Raw genomic sequence first — 26688 nt, forward strand, 5'->3', positions numbered from 1 at the left:
TAACTACCATTATCATGGAGTTACTGCTTCTCCTTGCCTTTGTCGGCAAATAAAGGCTATTATGATGTGTCGCTCAATGACGATCCGGTGGCGAAAGACAAACTCGATTGGCTCTAAGACCTTGTTGTTTTAACTCTTAATTGAAGGTCCTTGTCCTTTAAGCACCCAGCCCGTGCCGAATCCCTGCCTCCCAGTCCTTGCATAGTGGTAAACCCCTGATGTCAGTCATCGCCGACACCAGAACATCCCTGTCAGTCCATAACTACAACACACTGTTGTGAAGTCCAGAAAATCCTGCAAGCAGGAGCCAACCCTGGAACTAGCTGATACATTTGCCTCAATCAAGCAAGCAGGCAGGATAAAGATAAGCCAAACGGGCTTATACCATTTTCAAATGTATTTTCCACAGACACAGATGATCACAAACTAAATCAATCAATCAATCATAAATAAATCAATAAATAAATCAATAGATAAATAAATGATAAATTATATCCACTCAATTAGAGCTATTCTTCCTGATATTAAATAAATACTTATTCTTTCTATCTTTTCCTGTAACAATCTAATTAAACTTTATGTATAGAATTGTTATTATTGTATTGGGCGTTACTATTGTCTTGACTCACGTGTTATTAATACAATTAAGTTATAAGGAACCCTAAGGCAATTCTTAGTCACCCCTAGATTAAACCTGAGCCGTTTGTGGTATAGGTTGAGTGGCGCAGCTGGTAACGACAGCCATAGCGCGCATACTAGTTCGAATCCAGACCATTGAGCTATCGGTTGGACTCGATCCCACAAAAATAACACACAACCCGCCACAATGATGATGATGATAAAATAATAGTATTATCTCTTCAATCTCCAATGGCTTGTATTTGCAAAAGGCCCCACAGATGTTCAGGGAACAGTCACAGATTACTTTGACGAACGAGTGCATTTAACAAACTTTTTTGTAAATTTCCAAGCATTCAACGTCCGTTATGTCCGGTAGCAGGGCATTTCAGCCCTTTGTTTATTGTGTATGGGAAAAATATGTGTTTGTGTATGTGTCACAGAAACGCGCCTGGGCAATGACTTTGGTAAAGTGATAACCCGAGGTTGACCCTGAGTCAGGCCTTCCACATTTCGGGAAATCCCCTAGTGAGTTTAATTTCAGTATCCGTTGATAAAAGTCGATTTATGTTCATTTTCATTTTTTATTATGCTTCGCAATGAGCTTAAACCCAAATTTCTTTACTTTGTGATATTCACCAGTATGTCATTCTTCTGTATTTCATGCTAGTACTTTTTAAAATGTTCTAGTGATCGTGATGTTAAATAGACCGTTTTTCTGCAATGTACAGTACAATAATTTTTTCCAATAAAACATTGAAATATTCAATAAAAATTATAAAACAACTTTTTTCTACTATAAATAGAATCTTTTGTACACTTAATTGCAGATCTGATAACCCAATTTATTATGGACTCGTTGTTGCAATGGAAATCTCAAAAAATGACACAAAATATTGTCCATTACAACAATGTTAAACTAGGCCCATAATTGCGTTCGGATGTCAGACCTGCATATATGTACACTTCGTAATTGGACGATAAGTTGCTAAAATTCCAGCTGGACGCCAACAAAATTAAATTTATGGTGATTCTCTAAAGTTCGGCAATTCATAACAGCAACTAGTCATGCATAGTCACCATATCTGGTCCGGATACAATCAAACTAAATCAGTGATTGCAGTATTTGCTCAACCTTCTTGGAAACCGCAATAAAGAATAACAAAACAAAAACAAAAAACAGCAACATGTCAAAATTAGCAAACCCGTTATGTAACAGTATGGAAACAGCACAAAACATGTCACACATAAATGAGAATATGCAGACAACCGAGTGACTTTTACATTTAAAAACCAATGTCTTTCTTGGTCTTTCATAAACGAAATATTGCAAACCTCGTATATTTTTACTTAATTGGTCTTTTTCAGGTAATAGTCCCTCGTATCCAAAGTTTTCACTGTGTTCTAAATTAAAATAATAACTTAAAAGTGAATAAAAGTAAATAAATTAAAAAATGTCAAAAAGTCGCTCAAACTTCTCGAGTTACCAGGAATGGTGTCAACGTGTTGAAATTGTAATTGAAGAACTTTTTGCCAAGGGAGGAGTACAAAAAAAAAAAAGAAAAAAAAAAAGAAATAAAATATTATGCCTAGAAAGGAGCTCGAACCACTAACTCACCCCACCCTGGTTACAGTTACGCTGTGCTAAAACAGCTGGCCACCTCGCCTTCTCGCGCTCGGTCGGACAGATAGCCCTTATTTCCGGTGTACTGAATACACACCTGTGATTATCATTTCCCTCGCTTTGATCATATAGATGGAAATTACGACCGCTACCATTCGTAGCTCGATTATTGCATTTACAAACGCAACAAGTATGAACCATGATGGTTTTGTAGGTTTTAGTCAATAATACTTGAGAAATATTTGTTGAAAAAGTCGATTGATTTGAATCGAGGCGAGGGAAAATAGCGAAAGATAGCGCCTCGTTTAACTACCTAATCATCAGCCAAGAAGAGTGTATTCATAGCACCGATCATCATAATTAATTTATGAAACGAAATAAGCCACTTCCGGTAATGACACCGTATTAACAGCTGATCGGCTCACAGACTCGATCGACCCACGGGAAATTCCTCTTCGTTGACCGTCCTGTCGTTTACTTCAATGGTTAGTGCCCTGTGCCTTGTACTTGCCAATATGACTCGATCATCATCAATTGTGAATTGTGACACCAAAGTGATAAAAGAAATATGATCAAATTGAGAAAAGAATAAGTTTTAACAATTAGTCATTGGAATTCGACCAATTGTAAGTGTGGAGGGCGAGGTAGGTCCGTAGTTATGGATTGCGTTATCAGACCTGCAAATAAGTGCACGTCGGTGACACGGTGAAGGACCAAAGAAAGGTCATGAGTTCACAGTTCATGGGAATAATAGGTTCTTGTTGAGAACAAAACAACAAAAAGCCAAAGCGAGCGAACTCGTACATCATACAACTTATTGCTTTTAAGTTACTACACAGGCAATAATTATTTACATAAATCATAAAGCTCATGTCATAATAATAATAATAATAAAAACAACAACAACAACAAAACAGTCATGTCATATTTTTTTACAACATAGAATAATGTTGATGTAAGCAGCTGCTGTCAGCTAATCACTTTTAAAACCTGTCTGGTTTCACCGTCATCATGGCTTCATCTTCATCTTCATCAACACATGGTCCCAAAAGAAACATCCAATTTTATCGGCGTCCTTTGCCTCCGACATGCATTGATTTTACTTCAGAGGAAGGCAGAGCGATTTTCAAGGAAGCTATGAATGCCGGATACATGACTTGTTTCTTCAAGGTTAGTATATTTGAAGTTGTTTTTTTTTTAGGTCCGGGGGTTTCACAGCCGTACACCTATAACTTCTACAAGTTGAAGAAGGGGCGAGTTTGGTCAGAGTTAGTGTTAAGTCAAACTTCACTTCACTCTATAAAGCCATTTTTTTATCGGGAAATAATATAGGGTAATATTTATATATATGTTAGGTGCATTCTGTCGATTTGCATGAGCATCTGATCGCACTGTGCTTTTCGTGGATCCACAAAACGCTCAACAATCGAGGAGTAATTATTCTTTTGTTTTTGCCCCCTTTTTTGCTTGCTTGAAGTAAGTTGACCATATTTTTATGTTATGAAACCAGTGGAGAAAATTGCCTCATTTTAAGCTTTCATGACCCAGAAATGTGTGCAAAAAGCATTCAATCAGTATGCCACGCCCAACTGAGCTTTTCGATCCTATTTGCAATACAATTGCATAAATTTAATCTTAAAATCGGATTTTGGCTTCGTGTAATTTATATATATATATATATATATATATATATATATATATATATATATATATATATATATATATATATATATATATATTGTATATATAAATGAAGAGAGAGAGAGAGAGAGAGAGAGAGAGAGAGAGAGAGAGAGAGAGAGAGAGAGAGAGGGGGGGGGGGGGGGTTAAAACACGTTGTTTTTGAATGTCTATTTATTCTATTTTCAGCTGTCATCCCAATTTAGAACTCAAGATGAGCCTGCATATTGTGGTCTCACATCCCTTGTGATGGCGTTAAATGTTTTAGAGATTGATCCTGGGAGGGTCTGGAAAGGTGAATTGAGTCATTCATTGTTTGTATTTTATTCTGAGAACCCAAAAAAAAAAGATTCTAAAGAGTCACTGGAAACGTTTCTGCCAGTCTTTCTGCATTTAGTAGTTGGCAAAAACTCAATACTCACTGCATTGAGAGACTTTAATTTACTTTTAGATAAAAGGAAAATTTGTGAATCCATCAGATTGTAGCCCATTCAAAAAGTGGCAAATAATTGACATGAATCCTTTCTGGCAGGCGGAATCAAAATGATTTCTTGCTTTATGGCTCTTATGCTGTAAAGACCACTATTGATAAACGAGAGTGCCTCTATACAGTGTTTATCTGTAGTGAACATATGACTCTTCTTTTTAGTGGATTGCAATGGATTCTGCATAGATTGCAGTGGAATTCGAATAAAGTCAACACTATTACACTGCAGTCCCTATTTTTTATTAAAAATAAAAAATCTAAATGTGTTCCATTGATAATGGATAAAGTCAACCTTGCTTACTTAAAGTCAACCAGTCTTTCTGGTCTTGTCAGGATTCCAGTGGTGGTTAAAAATCCCATGATGGAACAACATAAATTTAACTTTTATGGTATAACACGTACCTTGTTTAGTTTTAGTGCAATATTTTGACAAATAAAATGTTGTTTTACCTCAGGGCTACCTCAAAATGTAACGTCCATGTTGGATTGGATGAGTGATTATAATAATATATATATATATATATATAATATATATATATATATATATATATATATATATATATATATAAAATATATATATATATATATATATATATATATATATATATAAAATGCCATTTGGTGATATATTGTTGGCTCTAACTCAAGACCTAATTTTGATTATGTTGTGAGTCCCAAGACCACAGCAACACATCCTTTGTCTCCCACTAAGCCAATGGTCATAACCACTGTTGCTTGACTCTTAAAAGTCAAGATAAGTTAAGAACCAAGTGATTGATGTGACAAGCAGTGAATCATTTCAGGAAAGGCCAAATGAGGAGTCTTCAATAAAAAATATAAAATATGAACGTTTGGGGCATGTGTCCATATTCATAGTATTAGTATTAAATTGTTTTCATTGTTTATTCTTCCATGCCCCGTGAAGAAAGCACTCCCAAACTGGGTTGTTTTTCAAATTCAAATGTCATTTTTGGTTATTGTTTATGTTTTTTTCTTCTTTTTTTTTTTTCTATTTTCATTTTTGTGTTGAAAAAAAATTATTATTTTTTGTTGTTTAGACTGTAGGTCTGTATCGACGTCCAAAATTTTTTTAGGTCTGTTTGCCAAGAGCAATTATGGGCCTGGTTTAACCTTGTAAAGGACGAAATATTGCGTCTGTTTGAGAGTATTTCCATTATGACAATGAGCCAATATCAATTTGGGTTAGCAGACCTACAAATTAGTTTACCTTGGTCTGTATCCAATAACTTCATGTTTTGTACTGCTTTTTATTGAAGCCTCCTCACTTTGCTCTTTGTCCACCTCAGGCTTTATATAGTATCCTACCAGTCTTTGAAGTACTGAATAAACTGTACAATGATTCTTTTCATCATCAGGTCCATGGCGCTGGTATCATGAAGACATGCTGGACTGTTGTATCTCTCTTGACAAGGTGAAGCAAAAGGGAGTCCATATGGAGCAATTCATCTGCATTGCCAAGTGCAATAATCTCTCTGTGGAACTCGCCAGTGTCACCCAGTTCAAGTCACTTGATGATCTCCGCGCTTTTGTGAGTATACGATACGTTTTTGACACATAGACCAATGGCGATTGTTACGATTGTTACTTTAATGTAAGCTGTTTACATTTAACCCTCCATGTAACTCAGCCATCTCAGAATTTTGGTTGGAAATAGGTAAGCATTGTCTTATTATCAATCTCAAACTGCAGTGATGGCTCATTGTTGTAGTTCTTGTCTTGTAATACATGCATGAGATTTTATTTAGGCATGGATAGTGACCAGAAAAATTTTGACAATAATTGCAAAACGCTCAAATTCCATCATTTGTTTTGTTTCCTTTAGTCACATATATACTATTAGCATTTCTAGTAGCCTTTAAAAAAGCATGTAATCATGGTAGCACAATGCTACTTTACTGGAATGGTTAGTAGAGTGAAATGGGTGGAATGTTAAACCTAGTCGGGTGCAGATGGTACTGATTTTAGTGCGTGTGTTTGTGTGTGTGTATGTGTGTGTGTGTGTGTGTGAGAGAGAGAGAGAGAGAGAGAGAGAGAGAGAGAGAGAGAGAGAGAGAGAGAGAGAGAGAGAGAGAGAGAGAGAGAGAGAGAGAGAGAGAGAGAGAGAGAGAGAGAGAGAGAGAGAGAGAGAGAGAGAGAGAGAGAGAGAGAGAGAGAGAGAGAGAGACTTAAGATGATAAATTGAGAGAGTGGTCACCCTATTGATTTGTGAAAACTTTCGATTTAAAACAACCCCCCACCCCCTCCCAAAGAAAAAAAAACATACAAAAAACAAAGCTTTGCTTTGCTTCTTGCTCTCAAGTATTTTACATTTAACTTATCTCTATTGTTATTTTTCTTGAATTTTGCTCAATTGATAGAGCTTTCAGGTTGTTTTCACAGTCGACTTAACACCATCACTCACTCATCTCTTGATTCTCCCATTTTTGTTGTTAAAGTGTGGCACTCATTTAGTCTCCTTGCAAGTGATGCTAAGGTATATGTTTAGAATGATGTGATCGTCTAATTGTCCTTGTGTTGTGTACCATCTCTATCTCTTCTCAGGTTTTGAAATGACCTAAAGTGTCTCTCTCATCATTAACTCTTTCAACGCCATTTGCCGCACTGTGCAGCTGAGCAGAATCTGTTCTACTGGCCTTGGGCTGTACAGTGCGGCCGGTCTTGAAAGGCAAAAATAATAATGTAATCCAATCCTACTTTCTACAAAAGTACTATATATTGAACCAATGGTATCATGTCTTTCGTCAGAACATTCAATTGGGCCTAGGGGGGTATTTTAATTGAGATTTTGCACCATATTCGAATGTCGCTTTGTCTCAGCTTGTTATTCTCATGCTGCCTCAATCAGGTGTCTGCCATTTTGTTACGTATATGCGAATATAGGCTCAGCACTGAAAGAGTTAAACTGCTATAATTGAAGTGATCATATCGAATGGCAGCAACATTTTGTATTTAAAATAAATTGAAATATATGCCTTTTATTCTCTTTCCTCTATCTAGATAAAGGAAAAAACACAGATTGATCATCAAGTTGTTATAGCCTCCTATTCAAGAGGGGCTGTGGGACAAGCTGGAAGTGGCCATTTCTCTCCTATAGCTGGGTAGTATTACATACATTCTGCTTCCCATCAGTTGTCATGGCTTGGTGTAGTATTTACTCGCCTACTTATTGTTGGCATTTTTTTTTTTTACCTCCTATATTAAAAAAAAATTTTTGGCTTTGCATACAACATACAGTTTTTTGTAATTGCATACAGTTTGATCTCACGCAAGCCTGATAGATTACTGCAAAATTATTTCTTTGTTTTTTTGTTTTTTTTTGCTTTTGCTTTTTAAAAAAAAAAAAAATTGTTCTCAGAGTATAAAAAATAAAAAAAAAACCCCACTCATTTGTTAGTTAGAAATGTTCTTTTATTTGATTGATTGATTGATTTTTTTTTTGCTTACACTGCTTATCGCTTTGGATGTTTAGTAGATATTCTAACATATCCGTAGTGTTTATATTTTAAAGATTCAATGGCGATGTCTCATGATCAAAAGTGGAATAATTTGTATGGTCGAGCATCCGCATTGATTTAATCGGATTCTAGTAATTTAGTAATAGAAATGATACAACATCCTAGATGATAATATCGGGTTACTAGCCAGAGTGAGTTTCAAGACAAAGACAAAGAGCAGGTATATATATATATATATATATATATAAGTCGAAGGAAAAAAGTAAAGTTTTGCCCATTAATTTCTAAGATTTCCCTGCTTTTTAATTAACAGTAAAAGAATTTCTGTGTTGTATTATATTGTGTTTAATAATGATGATGATGCTGATAATAGTTATAAAATAGTAATAATAATAATAATAATAATAATAATAATAATAATAATAATAATAATAATAATAATAATAATGATAATAATAATAATAATAATAATAATAATAATAATAATAATAATAATAATAATAATAATAATAATAATAATAATAATGATAAGGATTGACTTACTGACTTAAGGCCTTTCGCTTCCTAATCATCCGATCTGGATGCCTCGGCTGCCTCTCTAATCATCCGTGTTATTTCCTTCCACTGTTCACAGTCTTTTGCTATGGATTCTAATTTCGTGAGGTCATCCTTTGATTTTAATACTTTGTTATTTTGAAGGCGTTTTAGGTCTCTATTGAGGACAGTGTGAATTGACGTGGGTGGTCTACCTTGATATTTCTTGTGTCCGGATGGGGTGAAAAAAGTATTCATGGCTTTATTGGCTGGTATATTTACATCTCTTCTGAGTATATGCCCAAAAAGCCACCATCTTGCCTCCAGGATTTGAATAATAATAATAATAATAATAATAATAATAATAATAATAATAATAATAATAATAATAATAATAATAATAATAATAATAATAATTATAATAATGATAATGATAATAATATAATAATAATAATAATAATAATAATAATAATAATAATAATAATAATAATAATAATAATAATAATAATAATAGTAATTATGATGATAATAATGATAATAATAATAGTAATGATAGACAAAATAATTGTAATAATAATGATGATGATGATGATGATGATGATGATGATGATGATGATGATGATGATAATTATTTATAATGATAATTATTATACTTATATTTTTTATTATATTATGATTATAATCATCATTACATTTATTTATTATTATAATTATAATGCACTCATATCATTATTTAAATGATCTGAATCACAACACATTGAAACGATTTCATATGGTGGTTTGTATGAGATTTCATAATGAGAGATGCCATTTATTTATTACGAGTATTTAATCTTTCTAAACTTCTCGGATTGTCTTATATCAATTTCGCTGTCTAATGCACCCCTTTCAAGTCACCGTCTATATTTATGTACCATCAAATTCCAACTTAAGAAGGTGGATGTATTGATTTTTTAATGGAACAATGATATGGGCTTTTCATCATTGATATTCAATTTTCATTTTTTCCCCAAAGATTATGTGATCAAAGCATACGAATATGGCGATCTCAGATAAAATGAAACTTTAACCAGAGCTTATGATATACATATTAATATTTCACATTTTTCTATTGAATTGATTTAAAAAAGAATTGAAACCATTTTTTTTGCATATTCTTTGTTGTGTTTGACCTGAAATTAAATAATTCTCAATAACATTTTATTCTCTCTCTCTTTTTTTTTTTTTGTCTTAAGTACAAAAGTAGGCCTTATAACATTGTAAGGTTAGAGAAATGGATTAATTTAAAAAAAAAAAAGTTTCTTTATAAATGTCATTTGAATGATAATGTTAATGATACCTTACATTATTTATGATTAATGCTAATGATAATAATTGTTGCATAACTTCATGTGCATTTTTTCTTTTTTGGTATTCAGATGCTGATTGCAACAGTTTTTATTAGCTTTCAATGTTTTGAGTTGAAATCTTGTTGTAGTCTCTTTAAAAAAACAAACCATATATTATTTGTTTGTGTGTACAAATTGCATCAGCATCACAACAAATCTCCGCATTTTTTGAATGCAAAATTTGTTGTTTCTGGCATAATTTCATTTCACTTTTTTGGGGGGACTTTTTGTGACAAAAGTTGGGGGGGGGGGGGGGGGGGGGGGAGGCATTTGGTAAATGGCATTTTGCAGGAGGGACAGCAGAATGATATTAACTCACCTGTCAACTCTACAATACTTTAGATTGCATGAATTGTCCCTTTCCTGCCCACTGGCAACTACAAAAACAACAATAATTATAGGAAACTCAAGACTCTCAGTTGGCTCAGCTCATAACCATGCATGCTTAGCATCTTGTCTTATTTATGCTTATATGTAATTTTCTGTCTTCCAACAAATTCGTGAATCTGCTCACTTGGTTTTTCCTCCCAGGTGAGAGTCGATGTGGGAGTGAGATGCATGAAAGTCATTGAACCAGGTACAGAAATAAATCAAGCCGTCTCACAATTTGATTACAATGATATTGTAAATGATCACTTTTTATTCATTTTTTTTCTTTTTTTCCTGGACGTAACAATAGTACACATGCTTTCATGTGTGAAATGATTTGAGTTTGATTCCACGTCAGTCTCTGGTTTTCTTTTTCTTTTTTTCACCTTCAATCCAATCACTATATAAATATTTGGTAGTTCAGTCTCCTTGGATGTAACAAAAATAAAAACACTTTGGAAAAGAATGGGCCATCCCACCATGTTATATTGTTGATATTTAAAATTGTTAAGATTACAGGGCGAATCCCCAACATGTTTTTTCCCCTCATCTTCTCTTTATTGATGCGACCTGAACTTAGTTAACTAACGTGAGATGGGTTAGAGATATGTAATTTGTGATTGTCACTTGATCCAATATCGTAATGAGAGCACTGTCTGTATAAATGCTGCTAATTGAGCTTTTATATAGCGCAATATCCACTAAACATGCTCAAAGCACTTTACAAGGGGTCCCTGGCCAACAGCAATGTTTATCATTTAGAACGAGACATGACACCTGCTAGACGATACTACATTTTTTTTTCGGACAGAGACAACGCTGTTAACGGCCAAGTACTCATTTTACCCCTGAGTATGATGAGAGAATGTGAGCCTTCGTCAAGGACTCAACTATGCGCCGAGCAAGGCTCAAACCCAGAACCTTCCAATCCGAAAGCAAGTGTCATACCAATAGACCACATAGCCGCACATACTGCTAATCTGATTCTTTACAGATTGTCCTGCCATTTAGTCACAAATCACTTCGTCAAAAATTCTTAAACTGGAGGTTTGTGACTTTTTATCAAGTTGGGATACACATTGATTGACTGATGTTTGATTAAAATTTTACTGTTTAAATTTAAAAAAAAAATGCATTTGAGAGTTTCTTATTAAAGTTCTATGCTGTTTTGATGCTGTGATGAACTAAGCCCCATGTTTCTCCTATTCCTGTTCTGTACTTAATTATGAAAACCATTCGCCTTAATGTTGCCTGTTTCCCCTGTGATAAAAATGGATTTTATTAGCAGTCAGTACCTACAGATTAGGGTCTATTACAAACATAGTTTTAAATACAAAGATGTACTTACTTTGCTCTCATGGCAAATATCAACAATTAATATTAATAATTAATAATGCAGATAAAGCCAAAGTATTTGAGGAATTAAGTTAATTCATTCGTTATTTGTTATTACACTACAACGCTTTTTGTATGGCTAGATTTACAAAGAAAACACCCACACACACAAAATAAAAACAGCCAGACAAATAAACAAACATGAATACACAAAAATTAATACTCGATGTGAAAAGATATCTATATCGATGACTGTTGTTATAAAAGAAAAGTTAGTATTGAAATAGCTGTAGATTCTATAACCACATTTTCAAGCTTAAGAAATGAATGTATCAGGGGAAAATGCATACGTTTGAATTTTCATTTGAACACCGTTATCCCTTGAGGAAGTTTTCTATATTGACATTACCAATACTTTGTTTTAATAGACCATTCAAACACTATGTTTATAATGTTTCAATTGATTTTACTGTGCTTTACATTGACCTAAAACAAATAGTCAGATTGTCGTATTGATAATAGTCATCAGTTTTCATTTTTCATGATTATAATTATCAATTCTAGACTATTTTTCTTTTACAATCCTTCTCTATTTTTCACATCCGGTCAGTTTACCTTTTGCTTCATGTCAACACTATATATTTCCTTTCTCATGAAAAAAACAAAAAAAAAAACAAAAACAAAACTCAAGCTTAGAAAGGTATAGCTGAAAAGCTGGTAATGTTGACATTCTATCAGATGCTACAGTTAACCTCAGAAACTGGTTTATGGGACTGAGGGTTAGTGCCCTTAATGCCCGAGATCTCAGTAGATGCTAGGTTTTATTAATAGTGTTGGTCAGTTAATAAAGATAAAATTATAAAGATCCAAGATCTTGATAAGTCAGAAACCCGACTGTATTTACTATTCTTTAAGGTTTTAAAGTTGAAGGTTATCTGTTTTAGAGTGTAATTGGTTTTCTTTGCCTTAGGTGCATCACTTTAGACATTGATTTAAAAATTGATATATTTCATTAATTTCAATTCTTTCATAGCAAAACTCATAGAGAAAAAGAAAAAAATGACCGAAAAATGCCTCTTACCTTGTGTTTTAGAAATGTTTCTTGAAACGTTTCCCAAATCAAATTCAATTCAATTCAATTCAAATATTTACTTATTGTCGGCATTTAAAAAATGTTTCATAGATAATGTAGTCAGGCTAATAGAAGCCTTTGACCGACATAGGTTTTAACACATAGTGCATAAAAATACATAGTAATACATTTTCCCTTTAAAACATTCCCTCATCAAAATTCCAATCATGACACACAAAGAAAAGTAAAATAAAATTATATATATATATATATTATATATATATATATATATATATATATATATATATATATATATATATATATATATATATATATATTATATATATTATATATATATATATATGTGTGTGTGTGTGTGTGTGTCTGTGTGTACGGTTAGATTAATTACAAATATTACATTTGCATGGCTGGCCATTCCATGAGAGGATATTATTTTTGAAGACATTAAAGTTTGAAATTTTCCTGATGTGCTCGGGAAGTTCATTCCAAAGCACAGCAGCAGAATATCTGAAAGATCTTTTGCCATAAGACGTTGTTCTGACCCTTGGAATATCAAGGAGGTTTGAATATCTAAAATTGTATCTGTTATTTTTCAAAATGACCATATCAGATAGACAAGGAGGAGCAATTTTGTATAAAATTTTAAACATTTCCAAAGCAATTGTTCTCATTTGTCTTATTTGTAGGGAGGGGACTTTGGCCTTTGAAAGTAATTGGTCGTAGGATTTTTTGTCATCTTCATAAATAAAACGCAGTGCTCTTTCTTGTATCTTTTCAAGTGTAAAACAATTAGTTTTAGAACAGAAATGCCATGCTAGTGGACAGAAATTGAAATTTGACAATACAAAAGAGTGAAATATTGTTAACTTGTTCAATTTTGCACAGTATTTTCCAAGCCTTTTAAAAACATTTAATTGCTGAGAAGCTTTACGGAAGATGGTTTTAATGTGTAAATCAAATTTTAGTTGGTAGTCTATGTCAATCCCTAGTAATTTTACAAATTCTTCACATGTTGTACTTGCAGTTCCAATATTGAACGTGGGTTTCTTTGTGTGTGTTTTTGTACCTACTGCAAATGCCTGGAATTTGTCCTGGTTTGCTTGCATACAAATTATTTCGAACCACTTGATAAGAATTTGCTTTCATTTTCAATAGTTTTTAAAAGCATATCGAAATTTGAATGAGCATATGACAGGGTATTATCGGCAGCATAATTATATAATTTTCCCTCTCTGATAAAGTAAAATATATCATTTATAAAAATGTTAAAAAGTAATGGTCCAAGAATTGATCCCTGTGGAACGCCTTTTTTAATGCCTGTCCACTCGCTCACAGCATCCTCTAATTTTATTTGTTGTTTTCTTCTGCTCAAGTAATTTTCAATTAAATAAAGAGCTTTTTGTTCTAGTCCATAGGCAGCTAGTTTAGCAATAAGAATGTTGTGAGGCAAGCAGTCAAAAGCCTTCGAAAGGTCCATGAGGATTGCAGCGACATATTTGTTATTGTCTAATGCCTCTTTCCAATCTTCAATTAAACTAGAAGTGTTGTTTGGCAACCATGGCCTTTACGAGAAGCACACAAGTAGTCATTAAAAATGTCATCGAAATATATTAACAATTGCTGAAATATAATTTTTTCAAATACTTTGGAAACAACAGGTAGAATGCTAACAGGATGATAGTTTTTCACATTTAGAGGATCTTGTTTTTTATATAAAGGCGTGTGACTTGTGCTAATTTCAATTGATCAGGAAATACAAAATATTATTTCTATTATTTACTGTACACCATATTTTGTTTCCTATTAAATTTTGTTGAATTAGAATTGGCGCAATGACTACTTTTCCTATCAATGACATATTGTTTTTATTTTTAAATTCCATACAGATATCACGAGGGGAAAGACATGGTCCTTATCCTGGACACTGCTAGATTCAAGTACCCTCCCCACTGGCTCCCCTTGTCTGGTTTGCTCACGGCAATGAACACACCTGACACAGAAACAGGTAGCTACACGTTTTACTAATGCACTGTATGTAATTTCCTCGAATTTTCTGGACATAGTCTTTTTATCAAAAACACCCCGCCAGCTTTGTCTTTTTTTCCCCAAAGCTATGATAACACCCTACATACCGTTTTATCCCTATCAAGCAAGTTCACTGTGTGCTTAGAAAATGAGTCGAAAAGGTGTGCTATTTTGTTACAGACACATTGAAAAAAAATGTGAAATGAAACTAGCCTATGACCTTGGTTCTTACCAACAACCCTTATCATAAATAAAACACAGTAGTTTACAACAAGGTCAACAAGGGGTTGAGGTTTTAAAAATATGTTGACAGACAATATGGATGCTATGTAAACGTGTTTTATCATGTGTAATATTAACATGATTCTGGGTGGGGTATTTGACCTCCCATGGTGGGCAGGAGGTCATGCTCTGTCTTCTATTCCCTTATATCTGTTTTCTGAGTTGTCTTGGAATGGGATTACTGAGTTTTATCCTAGCCCTGGCCGGAGTCCTTGACTTTGAGGGAAACAGTCAAATGTCTAGTTATAGTTTTGGGAGATGATGTTTTTTCCCTTGTAAATCATCTCCCTGTTATGTATTGTTATATGTTTTTATTGTATGTGCTTGTGTCTGGATGAGACTTTTAGGTGATCTCAAACTAAGTACAATTACAGTTTCTGCATCTGCTTCCTATTTGTACCATTCCCCTTTGTCATACTTTTTTCTGGCTGATTTAATTGTAAATCTATAGTCTTTTGACTATTCCATTTTCTTCCTTTTCATTGGCGCTGAAATGACCTCAATGTCGCAAGAGCCGTTAAACCCTTAAAAACAAAACCAATATTAACATGATCGCTTATTGTTGTCTGCATTTCTGTGTAATTGTTATGTGCATTTTTAAATTGTTTGCTTAATTATTTTTCAAAGTTCATTAGTCTATAGCAATACCCAATGTAAATTTCCAGAAGTGAATATATATAGTTCATCTTATCTATCTTATTGTGTCTTATACAGTACTATGTGTACTGTGTGGTTGGGACAGTTTAGGAAATATGTGTTTAATTATTATTTTCATTTAATAAAAAAAGAGAGATGTTAATAGGATCGAGGTTTAAAGATGTGAGTATGTTTATAAAAGTTGGTATGCTAAATAGGTATAATATATCAGTAATAATAAAAATTAATATCTTCCAATGTAACACGTTATTCCTCTGTATTTTTAAATGTTTTTTTATTATTCACTTTTTCTTTTTGTATGTGTTCAATGCTTCTGGCAGCTCATTATGTGTAATGTTCTTGTATTTATTTTTTGAAAGCAACTACTTGTGCAAATGCCAGTTTCTTTATTTACTTGTTTACTTATTTCATGGTGCTTCTATGTCCAGACGCTAGTAGGCTGAGGAACAGATGGTGTGCCTTTTACAAAAGTGTGACTATAAATATTTTTTGATGGAGATCCTGTATTTGTGCTTGGATGGAATTTCTTGTTCGTCTGATACAGACACAAAGAAAGCACAGTCAATGAAAGCATGCTTGAGGACTTTGAAATAGTTATTTATTCTTAATAATTGCAGATCAAATAATTATTTTTTAATAATTGCAGATCAAATAATATTGTATTGTTTTTTTGTTTTTTATTGCATTGCATTTATTAGTGGTAAACCAGTTCTATAGCTTCATTTCCTCACAGTGTTGCGTGTGGTTGGATGGGAGCATCACCCTTGAATCATATACCTATGATGTTCACATGGGTGTACGATCCGATAGTGATGTCGTTTCTTCTTCTCTTTACTAGCCTATCCTGCTTCTTTGGTTTGTGATTGTATTTTTGACAGGGGATATTTTTTTTCTGTAAATCTTCTGCCTGTTTGTTCTTGGTTATTTATAATTTAGCTTATGAGATCTTTCGGTTATGATTTTGATTTACATTTGTACTATTTTTGTTGGATTGCTTGTTTTTTTGTTTCAGCGGTCTCTCATATAACCTCAATTGTGTTGGAAGAGACCTAAAGCAACAAACAAACAAACAAAAAAAAATCCTCACAGTGTTGAATAGGCGAGCTTTTAGTCCTCTACCTGCGCCGCCGTCAAGACGTCGTTCACTCCATCAAATTCCCGACCAGTGCAACGTGTTATCTCCCGTGATACTTAACAGATTTGTTACTGATATCTGGTTAAATTACAATCGCTCTTGCACAACCACGGTCGATTTTACCAATTTAAACAAATTGGCAACACATTGAAAAAACTTTGATCTGTATTTTGATACCAAACACTCTATCATTAGAATTATTGTCTTTGAGATATTTTGCATTTAGATATCAGCACAATTTCAATTATGGTTTGTTAAATTTAATTTATTGATTGCATTATTATAAGCAAACGAGATGATAGAAACTCTCAAAACTTGCTCTACCTGATGGAGGAATAAAGTAACCTTTCATTCATTCCCTCACAATTTGTGCTTCGCTCTTAGTTCTTTGATGATATGCGATAACATCTCGGTGCAGCTGTCCGATTTGTTACACTTTGATCATTGCTGGTTCAGAGGCATGTGGATTCCGGTCAAGATGTCTTCATCACACAAGTTATATTCAACAGGTGCTCACATGAGTTTAGCTTCATATAATATGAAAACATTTATACCAGCTTTTAGTCCCACTGGTTCCAAACGTGGTCAATAAAGAAAACTAGAATAAAGTCCGAGTCGTTTCACAATTCAGTTGTATATATTTGAAGTTTACTTCCCAGATTAAAATAGTTTCAGTACTTTGTGGGTAAAAAAAGAAACCTTGTATAGTTTGTAATTATTATAATACAATGATCAATATATGATTAATTAAGGGTGATCATTTTAACTATTCGTGATATAAACACGACTTAACGAAAGAACAAAGGATAAAGTGACCCTATTTAAAGTGTTTTGAGCACCTCTAGTGAAAATTGCGCAAATTAAAAAAACTCAACATTACATAGTCTGTCATGACACTTGTAGCGTATAGTTTTGAGGGCTCTTTAGCATTGTCATTATCAAGGTCCTCATTGAAGATGAGAAAAATACTTGGTTTTAAAGATGAATATCTGGTATATAGTCCGTTCCCTTAATGGAAAAATTGTGCAAATCGTGTAACCCTGGGTGGGGATCCTGACCTCCCATAGCGGGCAGGGAGGTACATACTGTGTCTTCTATCCCCTTATATCTGTTTTCCAACATGCTTTCTGTCTTTGTCTCAGAATGAGATTTCTTGGTTTTGTCCTGGCTCTGGCCGGAGTCCTAGCTGGGAGGGAAACAGTCAAATGCATAGTTATTGTTTTGGGAGATGATATTTTTTTCCTTGTAAATCATCTCTCTGTTATGTGTTATTATTTTTATTTTGAATGTATAATGTAAGCATTTGAGTGTGTTCCTCTTTGTTGGATTTTGTGCTTGTGTCTGGATGAGACTTGTAGGTGATTTCAAACTAAGTACATTGGTGGTATGCTCTTGGAATCTACATCTGATCCCTATTTGTTCTCAGTTCCCCTTTGTCTTACTTTTTCTTGGGTGCTCTAATTGTAATTCTAGAACTTTTTACTATCCCATTTTCTTCCTTTTTACTGGCGCTGATATAACCTAAATGTGTTGCAAGCGCCGTAAAACCCTTAAAAACAAAAAAACAAAACAAATCGTGTAACCAGCATGAAATTTTCACACAAAGTGCAGAATTTTATGAGGATTTCGAAAATAGGTGGCTCCAAGTTGAAATATAGCTGGAACCAAGAGTTATTGCCCTTTAAATGTGACAAAATACATTTTTTCAACATTTTATTTTTTTTCTCAAAAAATTACGGTTTTATAAATATTTTATAATGATGTGGTTATTTTGGTATTCCCTTGCGTACTTTGGACTCAGAAAATATTTTTCCATTTGAATTTTATTGAAATATATAAGAAAATACGAAATTCAATTGGGATTTTTCAGGAAATTAAAAAAAAAAAATATATCTCCTTCCTGGAAACTGTTTAAATAGTTTAGAATCTGACATATATTTGAAATGCCATGCATTTCAAAAACATTTTTTAATCTTCACATCCTCTAAAATCAAGCAATATTAATTTGATTTAAAAAAACAAACAATAATAGACAATTCAACTGCCAAAGCAAGTACCCCTTCTCCTCCCGACGTGTGTACAATCACTCTCAAACACAAGAGTACAATGTATCTCTATCATATAGCAAATAACACGTTTAAATTTATATATATTGTACAATACATATTTATTCAATGAAGAATTGAACCATTTAAAACATTTTTTTTTCTGTGTACATATTTAACAGCAGCATTATTATAGATTTACATCCCTTTTTCAAAATTACATAGTTTGAAAACATACAATTGAAAAACGTGTTTAAAGTCAATCATTGTTTCTAGAACATTGACCATTGCAGGCACATAACAGAGTACATGGAAGAGATGCCTTAACACAATTGGATCTTTTGGAGCATCCTTTTGATGAACAGTTACATTTAATCAGATTTTGTGAGGCATGTGTAAGGTCAGTCAAAGTGGACCACTTTGGCATCCCATCTTCTTTCCAATCAAAATCTGATTTGGAAGGAAGACTAGGGTCTTTAGCGTTTCCATACATAACCAGCTTGGTAAACTGATCGATTTAAATGCTGTTTGAGAGCTTCACGAGTTGGTGGCATATTGTCTGGAAGGCGTGACTTTTTTGTAAAAAGTTCACGCCGGCATTCATTGACAGCAGATAAGTTGGTTGCTCTGTCAAACAACAGACAGACAAATCTCTGGATGATGTTGAAATACTTGTCTCTTTATAGAACTGGCAAATTCTTTTACTAGTTTCAGCTGTAATATCTTTTACCCTAGCATAGGAAATTGATAAACCCAGAGCAGACAGTTTATCAATAAGACCTTTCTTTCTGGTTTTGGCAAAAACCATGACTCCTAAATAAACGGGGATTGGGGTTTCCTTGGACAACTGTTTTCTAGTGCTACCTGAATTTTGCGGGCTTTTGTTGTTGTGGTTCAACATGATAAGCTGTGAAATTGTCATGGTATGTCGATTCTGATGACCTAAACTTAGCGAACACTGACCACTTCAAATGCCATTCACAATTTTCACTAATTTGTGTGGTACACGATTGACAATGCTATCATGATCTATATTGAGGGGTGATATGAATGTATGATTTCTTATTTCTGCTCTTATAATATCAACTGCTTTTTGTATTGCAAGATCATCATTTGAATCTAAATCGGCAATAGCTGCTTGTGAAATAATATTCCCCTCTTTGAAAGTAAGCAAGACTTCCCGCCCATCCCTGTATTCCATTAAAGAAGGAACTCTCGATAGTAAATTTTCTTTGAATCTAGTTTTATGTACATATACATCCGACCAATTTATGGCATTTAATTTTGACAAAAGTAAATTGTAGAGATCATTCAGCTTAAACACAACATTTGTGTCTGTGCAAACTTGTTGTTGATCAATAAAATTGACAATATCCTGTTTGCATTCTGCAATGTGTGTTTTGTATTTGTTGTCTGAAGTATTTTTACATCTAAACTCGTCTGCTCTTCTGTGGAACAGTATAAGGCAAGGCTTATGATACTTTGCTTCCATCGCAATAAGATCACCCTCCGCAAATACTCTAAGAATACTTGTATCTGAAAGAAGGACAGCTTCCTAGTAGACTTTTTGTGAAAGAGCAAGAGTCCGGACCTCAGTCAATTCCCCTTCACACCCTTACAGAATAAGCAGTGTTTGCTTACATGTGATGTGTTTAATGTGCCTCTTGTATCAGGACTTGCAGCTGCTTCACTGTTACATTGATTTATCTTCTTTGCAAGCCTTTTGAGTTTTGATTTATGAAACCTGTGTCTGCAATTCTTATGGTAAAGTCCATCATTGTCTCTCAAAAAATTAGCAAGACATTTCACAGGTTGGTTAATATTGAATTTCAATGCTATTGGCAATCTACCTGAGTCATGAAAAAGTTTGATATCCTCAGAAATGGCAACATAAGTGTCTTCAATACAATTTAACTTGGTTGCTTTTTTAGGGTTTGTGAGAGGAGAATTTTCAATGTTTTTTTTGACAAAACAGGCACTTCGACCAGTCAATTTCAGGGGAAGCTTGATCGAGTCTTGGAACTTTGTTCAGATTTTTACAGTCGACAATGGATGTCTGCCGCTTCTTTCCTCCTGCCATATTAGCGCATTCTAGGAAGGAAAGAAAAATAAAACAAAACCCCATGACATACTCAAGAGACAATATTTAAAATTATTTCCTACAAAAGTGTGAATTACGTAGTTTATCATGTTACAGAAAATGTTACAATCTTAAGGCGATATAGGGTAGCTTGAGAGCTGACAGAATGAACAAGCTTGTGTGCGTGCGAGTGTGTGTGTGTGTGTGTGTGTGTTTGCGTGAGAAAGGTTAAACACATATTAGTTGACGGGGCTTGGATAGCTCAGTGGTAAGATTCTATGCAAAACAACAACAACAACATCAACACACACAACGAACACATACTTCCAAATACCTGTTAGAATGGAACTTTAGTCCTTGCAATCTTGACCATTCAACAAATCAAACTAGCATTCCAATTTGACGAGGTCCCCAGGCATGATGCTCATTAATTTTAAGGAAACAAAGGACTGTGAGGCTGGCAAGTAGAAATATAACAAACAAGTCAATACATTGTTTTAAAAAACCAAACCTGAACATGCAAAAGGTAAAGCAATGTGTGTGAATATTAGCGTGTATTGGTAGAATTGTGTGTGGAGATGTTCTTTTTTTTGATCAACTGAGTTAATAATAAATTAGTTATGTTTTTTTCTTTCTCGGTCAGCAGTAATGATAAACACCGTTATTCTATCATCAATCATCGACAGGCTAATCTATATCTAATCGAATCTAAAAGGGCCTTAATTTAGTACTGACATAGCACATGTAACTTATATTATACTAAGATAGAAAAATATGTTCAGATCCAAGCATGGGCCATAATCTTACTCTATCTATTGCATCCAGGAGGCTTATTGTGTGTGTAGAATGATATGACTGTGACTCAGCTTTTTTATCGCACTAGCGTGCGCATAAAGTAAAATAACATCACGATGATATAAGACATTTATAATAGATGAAGAAGATTGTTCCTTACCTTTTCAATGAATATCGATTGCACAAAATAAAATTGTAGTTTGTTGACATCGTTCAAAAGACAAAACTCATTCTCTCAGTTATTTTTTAGACAACACATGATGCCATTGTCGGTAGATGGAGCTGTCGTTATCTCGAAGGGAGAGGCGGTGACAGATGACACAACTGCATTTCGATTTAGCATTATTGTACTGTACATAGTGGTCGAAAGAAACCTCTTTAACTGCTTTAAATATTTTTTTTAGTCTCTTGTTGTTGTTTTTTTCGTTTATAGGCGCTAAGACATCCTAGTACATACTTAGTAAAGGATAGGTCGTCCTAATGACTCATAGTTTTGTTGCACGGGCAAAAAAAGGACAATTTTTATTGGGGTTTTTTTCCGCGGTCAGAAGAAAAAAAAATGTTTTAAAATTATTAAAAGCTGGAATTTTGGTAAATAATAATGGAAAACATTAAAACAAACATATCTCCACGATCAAAAACTAATCAAGATGTTCTTAATGGGTGAGAATGTTTTTTAAAAAATACTTTTGTCATCGAGCGCCAAAACGTCACAAAGTGCGCGTTTTCACTAGACTTAACGACGAATTTTAAGGTCTTTTCAATAAAAATTGTATTTGGAGCCACCTATTTTTCGAATCTTCATAATTTTCTGCACCAATTTGTATACTTAGTTTGCTGGTTACAAAAAGTGCACAAAACGCACGGAACTTGCCGCTCAGAAAACGGACTAATAAAATCCTTAAACAATTATGTTTTGAGATTCGTTTTCTTTTCTTCTATGTTTCTTGACTTTTCTACAAAGCCTACACAGTTCATTCAAATGTTTATCGTGAATGTCTTGAGTGTGCTCCATGACTAAATGGAATTTAAAAACTCATAATAAATTCAATTTTGTTGAAGCACAGATGGAATTTTAGCAACTTATAGTTCAATTTTAATAGATTCGATTTGTGGAAGAATAAAAGTTATTCTATCGCTCTGTTTGAAGAATTTAATTTTTTATCGGAAAAATGAATGCATTTTAAATTACAGAAAAACAGTCGATTTAGGATTGAAATATCACGATCATTATAAACAGCACTGGCATAAAATACATATGAATGGAAACAGGAAATCTTGATAAACATTACTGAGTAAAGAAATTTGTGTTTAAGCTCATTGTGAAGCGATAACAAAGAGATGAAAGTGAACATAAATCGACTGGTATCACCCGATATCACCGTAACTGAACTCACTGGGGGATTCCCCGTAATTTGGCAGGCGTGACCCCGGGTCAACCTCGGGTCATCACTTGAACTAAGTTACCGCTCAGGCGATATTTTCGTTACTGTGTCCTTTTAATGGCCTACATTATTTATTTGGACATAGTATGATAACAATTTTGTATTGTTCATTTTCAGGTCATCCCAGGGGTTTGGTTATCCTATCAAGAGTGAATGATTATGTGGGCACATTACTTTATCGACCCTCATGTTCTCTCCTCATCAGCAATGAGAAGGGTACAATATCCTCCAACATCTGGCACTTTTCTGTTGCTTGGAACAGGTGAAAAAAGATATCTAATTTAGCAGAGCTAGCGCTCCAGAGCCATCGGGCAAATGAAGCCGGAGATTATCCCGGTTTCTGTAGTGTCAAACAGACAATAGCATTTTCTTGAAACACCTTTGGAGAGGACGCTAGTCCATTGCAAAGTACTTTCCACCTTATTTAACAGACCCAGCTATCCAAATATTCCTAGTTGGACAGGTAGGAGGGTTGGAAAAAAATCTCTGCCTGATCTGGGATCGATACAAGTCCCTTTGCATTTGAGCCAAATTCTTTACTAACTGAGCTTGTGGGACCACAGCAGGTGAAAAGCTCTCTAATTAAAATGGCAGTCTTTGACTATTACGAATTTGTGTTTTGTAATGATGATTCGTTAATGTGAATATAAAAGGTCTTTATTGTAATCTTTGAGACAAAAAGATGATGTAAGTGATTTAGATATTTATGAAAATGATCCGGTTTTTATTAGTTTCTCTGTTTTGATAAGCGCACTTGATTTAAAAAATGATAGAATGGAACTAAAATATTAGCAGGAACAACTTCTCGGGAATATGTAAAACGTTTTGACAAATACAATAAGTCTTTCAACATTTTTTTTTGCGTGAAATATTTGAAAATGACCTTTTTGTCACACTTCACATGTGGACATATGTGGATTGATATTAGACTGCAAAGTGCAGACCTCCCAACTATTACGAAAAATTCATAAAATTATGAAATTTTGTCACCAATTTCAGTTCATGAGCATCTCTTAGTCATTAGAACTGATTGAAAATGAAAGTTGACACCAGACTACACAATTTTAAGGATATTTGCTTAAGTTATTTGACAAGCAATTTGCGGTTGTACAAGTATTACAGTTATAAGCACTCCGACTTTAACTATATGCATGCTGGGGTAGCCAAATAGAATTTTTACTGTATAAATTTACCCCTTTATAAGCACTTTCATCCAAACTGACTGCAAGCAAGCTTATTTTTCCTTACTATATTTTTTTCACAATGTTAAAACATGGTATGCAGAAGAATATAAATGCGTTCTGTATGTGGATGTTGTATCACATCTTCCTATTCCATCTCTTCTTTTGTTTGAAACACGCCCTAATGGACAAAGCACATTTTTATAACATCGTGTGATAACAATAGTCTAGTAGGGATGGGATTAGGGGTAGATGGTTAGATATTTTGACAGCAATTGAAACAAAAGGATAGTTTGGGACAAAAATTCAGAATCCTTTTATAGAAATATGCTTACTTATAGATGGAGACACTGTATTCCATATCACTGAAGTGAGTTTAGGGTTGAGATTTGGTTTTCATTATTATAAGTTTGAAAAACTTGACAGGTCTGCAGTAGATAATGTAAAGAAAAAAAGTGCAATTTTTTTGGTGACATTTGTTCTCTGTGGCATCTTGTATTCTTCTTCTTCTTCTTCTTCTTCTTCTTCTTCTTCTTCTTCTTCTTCTTCTTCTTCTTCTTCTTCTTCTTCTTCTTCTTCTTCTTCTTCTTCCTTCTTCTCTTCTCTTCTTCTTCTCTTCTTCTTCTTCTTCTTCTTCTTCTTCCTTCTTCTTTCTTCTTCTTCTTCTTCTTCTCTTCCTTCTTCTTCTTCTTCTTCTCTTCTTCTTCTTCTTCTTCTTCTTCTTCTTCTTCTTCTTCTTCTTCTTCTTCTTCTTCTCTTCTTCTTCTTCTTCTTCTTCTTCTTCTTCTTCTTCTCTTCTTCTTCTTCTTCTTCTTCTTCTTCTTCTTCTTCTTCTTCTTCTTTCTTCTTTCTTCTTCTTCTTCTTCTTCTTCTTCTTCTTCTTCTTCTCTTCTTTCTTCTTCTTCTTCTTCTTCTTCTTCTTCTTCTTCTTTCTTCTTCTTCTTCTTCTTCTTCTTCTTCTTCTTCTTCTTCTTCTTTCTTCTTCTTCTTCTTTCTTCTTCTTCTCTTCTTCTTCTTCTTCTTTCTTCTTCTTCTTCTTCTTCTTCCTTCTTCTTCTTCTTCTTCTTCTTCTTCTCTTCTTCTTCTTCTTCTTCTTCTTCTTCTTCTTCTTCTCTTCTTCTTCTTCTTCTTCTTCTTCTTCTTCTTCTTCTTCTTCTTCTTCTTCTTCTTCTTCTTCTTCTTCTTCTTCTTCTTCTTCTTCTTCTTCTTCCTTTCTTCTTTCTTCTTCTTCTTCTTCTTCTTCTTCTTCTTCTTCTTCTTCCTTCTTCTTCTTCTTCTTCTTCTTCTTCTTCTTCTTCTCTTCTTCTTCTTCTTCTTCTTCTTCTTCTTCTTCTTCTTCTCTTCTTCTTCTTCTTCTTCTTTCTTCTTCTTCTTCTTCTTCTTCTTCTTCTTCTTCTTCTTCTTCTTCTTCTTCTTCTCTTCTTCTTCTTCTCTTCTTCTTCTTCTTCTTCTTCTTCTTCTTCTTCTTCTTCTTCTTCTTTTTCTTCTTCTTCTTCTTCTTCTCTCTTCTTCTTCTCTTCTTCTTCTTCTCTTCTTCTTCTTTCTTCTTCTTCTTCTTCTTCTTCTTCTTTTCTTCTTCTTCTTCTCTTCTTCTTCTATTACTATTACTATTACTATTACTATTACTATTACTATTACTATTACTATTACTATTACTATTACTATTATTATTATTATTATTATTATTATTATTATTATTATTATTATTATCTTTCTCAATTTTCCAGCTGGCTGGATGGAAAGCTGGACCAAGACAATGTCATCCAACAGCCAATGAAATTAATGCAAGATTTTGTGAGAATCCTTCTGGACAGTTTACACGACACTCAGCTCTTATGTCTGGTGACGCAAACTAAAGCTCAAGGACAGTGTGAAAGCGTATGCTGCCAAATTAATTGCAAGAACGTCTCACCAGAAGAGGAGGAAGAAATCAGAACACTTTACTTTGGTCTGATCACTGAGTTGGAAAGTCTCAAAACATATGATACAGTAAAGGGAATTTTGTCAACAGTGTCTAAAGAGGATCGACTTCGAATTATGAAACTTGTGGCTTGTAGTGATTTCTACTGCTCTGAGGACATGGAGACAGTTAATGAAACTAAGAATGCAGTAGGAGAAGCTAGCAATTCGCAATATAATGGATGTTTTTCCAATCCAAATTATAGTGGCAAGGAGTGGTCTGTATCTATCAAGATCACTCCAGAAAATATTTTGACCGTTCTGTTTTTGATGTGGCCTGCAAGCAAACGGGGAGATGAATTGGTTGGTGGGAGTCGTAGAGAATGGATGACTAATTGGTTAAGGGAGGATCTGAAGGGAATTGCCAAGGTGACCATTCGTCAGGAAGTATTCTCTTTGAATGTCAAGGTTGTTGAGGTGCTGAATTACCACTCAAATGATCCAAGAAATACTTTTGTTCCTATTAGTGGCTTTACATAG

General features: G+C 33.8%; 1 protein-coding gene across 1 annotated transcript; it reads left to right on the forward strand.

The window, feature by feature from the left end:
- The first annotated feature begins 1737 nt into the window (after positions 1-1737).
- LOC144972983 (uncharacterized) lies at positions 1738-26688 on the forward strand. Its single transcript, XM_078914882.1, has 7 exons — positions 1738-3412; positions 4112-4217; positions 5786-5958; positions 7428-7528; positions 14491-14609; positions 23186-23330; positions 25977-26688. The coding sequence occupies exons 1-7, from the start codon at positions 3254-3256 to the stop codon at positions 26686-26688; spliced, it is 1515 nt and encodes a 504-aa protein (XP_078771008.1). The 5' UTR covers positions 1738-3253.

The sequence above is a fragment of the Berghia stephanieae genome, chromosome 5, assembly GCF_034508935.2.
Source record: "Berghia stephanieae isolate SIO BIC M18660-M18661 chromosome 5, UCSD_Bste_1.3, whole genome shotgun sequence".
Taxonomy (NCBI): domain Eukaryota; kingdom Metazoa; phylum Mollusca; class Gastropoda; order Nudibranchia; family Aeolidiidae; genus Berghia; species Berghia stephanieae.